This window comes from Triticum aestivum, chromosome 2A, assembly GCF_018294505.1.
Source record: "Triticum aestivum cultivar Chinese Spring chromosome 2A, IWGSC CS RefSeq v2.1, whole genome shotgun sequence".
Lineage (NCBI taxonomy): Eukaryota > Viridiplantae > Streptophyta > Magnoliopsida > Poales > Poaceae > Triticum > Triticum aestivum.
In genome coordinates, this window is record NC_057797.1 from 83,291,839 (window position 1) to 83,297,321 (window position 5,483).

General features: G+C 59.2%; 1 protein-coding gene across 1 annotated transcript; it reads right to left on the minus strand.

Moving 5' to 3' along the window:
- Nucleotides 1–690: 690 nt before the first annotated feature.
- Nucleotides 691–2,464, minus strand: LOC123187652 (aspartyl protease AED3). The gene has a single exon (XM_044599572.1). The coding sequence runs from the start codon at nucleotides 2,361–2,363 to the stop codon at nucleotides 1,038–1,040; it is 1,326 nt and encodes a 441-aa protein (XP_044455507.1). The 5' UTR covers nucleotides 2,364–2,464; the 3' UTR covers nucleotides 691–1,037.
- Nucleotides 2,465–5,483: the final 3,019 nt, after the last annotated feature.

Consider the following 5,483-nt stretch of genomic DNA (forward strand, 5'->3'; position numbering starts at 1 on the left):
TTGTTAAATTTTTGCAAGTGGTAGCGGTACAATGGTTGCACACATTTCCATTGTGCCTCTAAATGATCTGTAACATTAATGCCAAATTATTTGGTTTTGGTCCTCTGACTCTTTTACTGTTTATTTACTGATGAAGATAGCATATGTTCCTGTTTTTAAATGGTTTGGTTATCTATGCTTCCAGTTGGTGGAGATCAAAATATTTCAGACTTTCAGACATTCCAATTCCTTCCTTCCTTTGCTATTATTCATGAGCCATGGAAGGGAGGAGGGAATGCAGAGGGAGCGCAGTGCCAAGCAAATGTGGCGGGGAAGGGAGGGGAAAGTATCGCTCAAGCGGGGAAGGCAGGGGGAAAGACTCGTGAGTAGGGGTGGTACTGCTACTACACTTATGTTCATGTTTGTGCCGTTGCTGCTACGCTACTGTTGATGTTCGTGTCGCTGAGCAGGTAGTGAGAGAGAGAGAGAGATGTTTGCCAAAAAAGAGAGAGATGGATGGGATGAGATTCTTTACTCTACGGTATCGCCCGCTGGACACGCTTTGGACGTACGAAGGAGAAATGAGCTTTGGCCATGAAGACGATCTTAATCATTTATTCAACTCATTTGTATGCATTGTACACCGTAGCAACGCGTGGGGTTCTATTGATCACTTTAAGGACAGTCTTTGAGGTTGTAATAAGGTAAACATTCTCCTGAAACAGCATACTTTCATAGCCTTACTGAGCAACCAATTAATTACGGCGTACAGTAGATGCAAACGCACTACCCCTCTTAAACCCTAACAAGCCCGACCTTAAACCACAGGAAATTACGAGACACCCGTGAGACACACATGATATTACACAAACAAGAAAGAAAGACACAAGATCTTGCACACCGATGGAGACGACACACTCACTAGGCTACAAAATAATTAAATCACCAGCATGGATGCATGCAGGTCCGACACCAACGGACAGGCAACAGTGGCGCAGGCCGCAGCGGCTGCTCCGGCCTCGGTTCCCAGCTACCGGCAGAGGGATAATCGATCGGTCTCAAGCCGCGGTGCACTGCTCGCGGGCGAAGCCGACGCGGCCGTTGGGCACGTCGAACAGGACGCGGTGGTTCTGCTGCTGCATGCTCGCGATGACGTTGAGCACCGTGTTCACGCCGTCGGGGGCCGCCGCCATGGCCAGGCAGCTGGTGGTGCCGTACGTGCTGTGGATCACCAGGTTGTCCGCCGGCAGCGTCACCTGCATGCCGGTGAACATGAACGTGACCGGCGGCCACTTCACCGTCGTGTTGTAGCACGTGTCGAACCCGCCGAGGGAGGAGAGCGGGGCGCCGCGGATGCGGTGGCGGACCTCGTCGCGCACCGCCACGTACGCCGGCGCCACCAGCCTGGTGAACATCGTCCCGGAGTCGAGCACCGTGCCGGCGCCCGTCGCCGGGTCGAACGCCAGCGCGGAGGGCGGGATGGGCACCACCTTCTTGCCCACGCGGATGCCGGTCATGCCCACGTAGTAGAGCGAGGAGCGGTGCGGGTTGACGAGCAGCGGCGTCGTCTTGATGCGCAGCGGTTGGCCCTTGCGGCCGAGCCTGAGCGTGCCGGAGAAGTTGAGGGACTTGAAGCTCGGGAGGCAGTAGGAGAAGGTGCCCTCGTACATGTCCTTGGTCTGCGACAGGAACGACAGCGGCCCGCGGCCGAGCCCGAGGAGGCCCTGCGGCGGCGCCGCCGTGCCGGTGGCCTTCTGGAGACATCCGAAGGTGTAGCTCTTCACGACGTCGTTGGCGACGGCGAGGGAGTCCTGGGACAGCGCGGCCTCCAGCGAGGAGTCGGCGTAGGTGAGGCTGAACCCGCAGGACTTGGTGTTGAGCGAGCAGGACGGGTTCGGCGCCCGCGAGCACGCCGGCGAGCCGCACGGCACGGCGCGGTACGAGGTGGACGCGGCTGGCTTGAAGGGCGTGGTGGTGGGGCAGCCCGCGCAGCCGGAGCAGGGGATCCACGCGGCGTCGTTGCTGGTGTCGACGGCGAGCAGGAGCTGCTGCGGCGGGGTGCCGAGGCGCGCGCGCACCACGTACGTCGGCGTCTGCAGCAGCTGCCGCCCGGACGCGATCGGCGCGTACGCGCGCCCGGCCACGGCGAGGGAGTCGAGGTACAGCAGCCGCGACGCGTCCCGGGAGGACTGGTCCGCGAGGAACCCCGCCCACGACGGCGCTGCGGCCGCGTTTCCCAGCGGCGAGCACGGCCCGAACGCGTGCGACACCTGCAGCGTCGCCCCCGCGTCCGGCGGCGTCGCCGGGCACGACGACTCCGCCGCGGCTGCCCCGGCCGCAGCTAGCAGAGTCACCACCACCGACAGAACTAATCTACCCGCCATTTTCGCTGTGCGGTCGAGCTAGCTAGCCTTGAAGCGTGGCGGTGAGGTGCAGAACGTGTAGCGTCGACACGGTGGATATATAGCGCGAGCGGGCAGCGGGGCACGCAAGCCCCGCAAGCCGTGGCGCGCGGGAAGCTACACTACATACACGGCCAGCGCCCGTGCCGTGGCCAATGGCGCGCCCGTGAGGATTCTTGCTGGACGCATTCGCGGGTGGCCATGCTCTCACCGGACCCAGTACGATACCACTACTCGCTGCAGCGTGCGCCCGCGGCAGCTCGTGATCTCAGACTGCGGCCCCGGCCAATGGGCGCGGCCCACGCACGGCAGGCGCGTTGAATTCCGTGCGCGCCCACTGCCGACGAGCCCTGCGTCTTGGCCTGCTCGTCGCAGGGGAGGCTTGGCTCTGCATGGCGGTGCCCACGGGGGCGACGTACGGCCCCATGGACATGGACATGGACCGAGAGCCCCGAATATCCGATGGAGACGACGCCATTGGGTGTCGGTGCGCGTCGGCATGAGCTCTTGGCCCCGGTTTACGTGCCGCTTGCCTACGAACGAGACGGTTTGCACCTTGGAGGCTGCGCTGCGCACGCACACGTGATATCCTCTTCCGTACGCAGGAGATGCCGGTCGAATCGAGAATGGGATGGCGCGCGTGGTAACTAACAGCCTCGGCTGGCGACAGGACTGGTATATTCTCTTGCTGTCAGTCTATCACGACTCACGAGAGTTCACCAAGGTGGCCGCGAGTTCACCGGCGACACCGAGGAGGCGCCGCGCCCGTGTCGGTCGGTCGCCCGAGAGATGCTTGACGCCGGCGCGTGCAGGGCAGGAGCATGTGCTGGGAGCGAATGTCTGAGCTGTGACTCGCGAGCTCTATCGTGTCGTTGGGCTCGGGGCTATAGGGCGCGCCATGTCTGCTTCTGGTTGTTCCGGGCATCGCCAGGCATGCTCTCGCCGCCCGTCGTGTCCCTAGCGTGTAAATGTATGCACGCCATGGCCCTTACTGTGCGCACCACCACCAGATCGAATCGATAGATGGATGGATGGATCGATCGGGTGACCACCAGGGAATGGACAATGGAGAGAGCTGGCAAAGGCATGAATGGCTGCGCGCCCCACGCCATGACATAACAGCAATTCCTGACACAAGGCAGCCTCCTACTAGCCGCTAAATTCCTACAATAATTCCCTTGCATCGGAGTGTAGCGTTTCTTCTCAGGACGATGTTCGAGCGGAGGCTGGTCGGCAGAGGCTGCTTGGTCTAGCTTACGATCGACTAGTCGAGTACAGTGCACGCTAACCAGTGGGTACACGCAATGCTAATTTTGGAGAAAGAAGTTGGTTGCGTTTACCCGTGGTCCATGCTTGCTCACGGGCCCGTGCTCTTTTCTCAAACGACCGGGGGAGGAAATGATGCCTCCCTCCGATTCCAATTAATTGAAGCAACCTCTGTACAACATTATATAGAGTTTGTTTAGAGGCTGCATCAATTAATTTGATTGGAGAGAGTAGTAATTGTTTTTTAGTTAACACATAGCTTGGTGGAAAGCTTTGGGGGCTAGAGCATATCTTTATCTTTATCTTTATTACCTACTAATAAAAGGACTAATGTTTCTGCCCGTTCACCATCGTAATACATCTCCTGCATGTCCTAATATGCTACCTGTCATCGTTCAGCCGAGGGGCTCAGAAAATTTCCCCAGGTCGTGGGCCTTAAATGCATGTTTAGAGCATCTCCAATAGATGATCTAAATATAAAAATAACTAACTTTTTGACCGTATGAGGCTAAAAACACAGCTCCCAATAGACGGTCCATATGTAAAAAAATTGAACCGCATCCTCCTCGTAATGTAAAATACAACACCTCGCGATGCAAATTTACATCACGAGGTGTATCTGGTCCAAAACCAGCCGCCGCCCGCGAACTCCCAACCGCCACTTCATTTCCTTTCCCGCCCGCCCGCCCGCGACCTCCTGCCTGTCCGCCGCCGCCCCGCCGCCCGCCGCCCGCATCAGATCTGGCGCCGCCCCGCCCCTCGCCGCTGTTTCCACGCCGCCCCGCCGCCCGCCGCCCGCATCAGATCTGGCGCCGCCCCGCCCCTCGCCGCTGTTTCCACGCCGCCCCGCTGCCCGCCCGCCGCGGATCCGGCCCCGCCGCCCGCCGCCCGCCCGCCCGCCGTAGGTCCGTCCGCCACCGCCCCGCACGCCGCCGCCGCTCCGCAGATCCGCCCCGCCCGCCGTAGCTCCGTTCGCCACCGCCCCGCCCGTCGTAGCTCCGTCCGCCACCACCTCGCACGCCGCCGCCGCCCCGTCCAGCTCCGTCCGCCACCGCCCCGGCCGCACGCCGCCGCTGAGGGAGTCCTGGACTAAGGGGTCCTCGGGCGTCCGACCTGTTAGCCATGGGCCGGACTGGTGGGCTGTGAAGATACGAAGACCGAAGACTGCACCCGTGTCCGGATAGGACTTTCCTTGGCGTGGAAGGCAAGCTTGGCGACTAGATATGTAGATTCCTTTCTTTGTAATCGACCTTGCGTAACCCTAGATCCTCCCGGTGTCTATATAAACCGGAGGACTTAGTCCAGAGGACGGACATGACCATAACCATACAAGCTAGGCCTCTCGGGTTTGAGCCATTACCATCTCGTGGTAGATCAACTCTTGTAATATTCATATTCATCAAGATCAATCAAGCAAGACGTAGGGTATTACCTCCATAGAGAGGGCCCGAACCTGGGTAAAACATTGTGTCTCCTGTCTCCTGTTACCATCGACCTTAGACGCACAGTTCGGGACCCCCTACCCGAGATCCGCCGGTTTTGACACCAACATTGGTGCTTTCATTGAGAGTTCCACTGTGCCGTCGTCGAAAGGGTTGATGGCTCGACTTATCGTCAAGGAAACTATCACCTCCGAAGGAGCTTTGGCCTCAGGTCAAACCCTTCAGCCGGGCGGTTTTATCATGACCGCTCGTTCGGCCCTTGAGCCGACGATGATGACCTCTCGAGTCATCGAAAATCACATCTGCGTTGATTCTGAATACGCCAATCGGATGGATCCGATGGAGTTATCGTCTTTAAATGAACTCCTAGATCGCATTGCCGCCTTGAGGGTCG

Bases quoted from the DNA above. Each gene is read 5' to 3' on its own strand.
- LOC123187652 (XM_044599572.1), bottom strand. From the start codon at position 2,363: ATGGCGGGTAGATTAGTTCTGTCGGTGGTGGTGACTCTGCTAGCTGCG.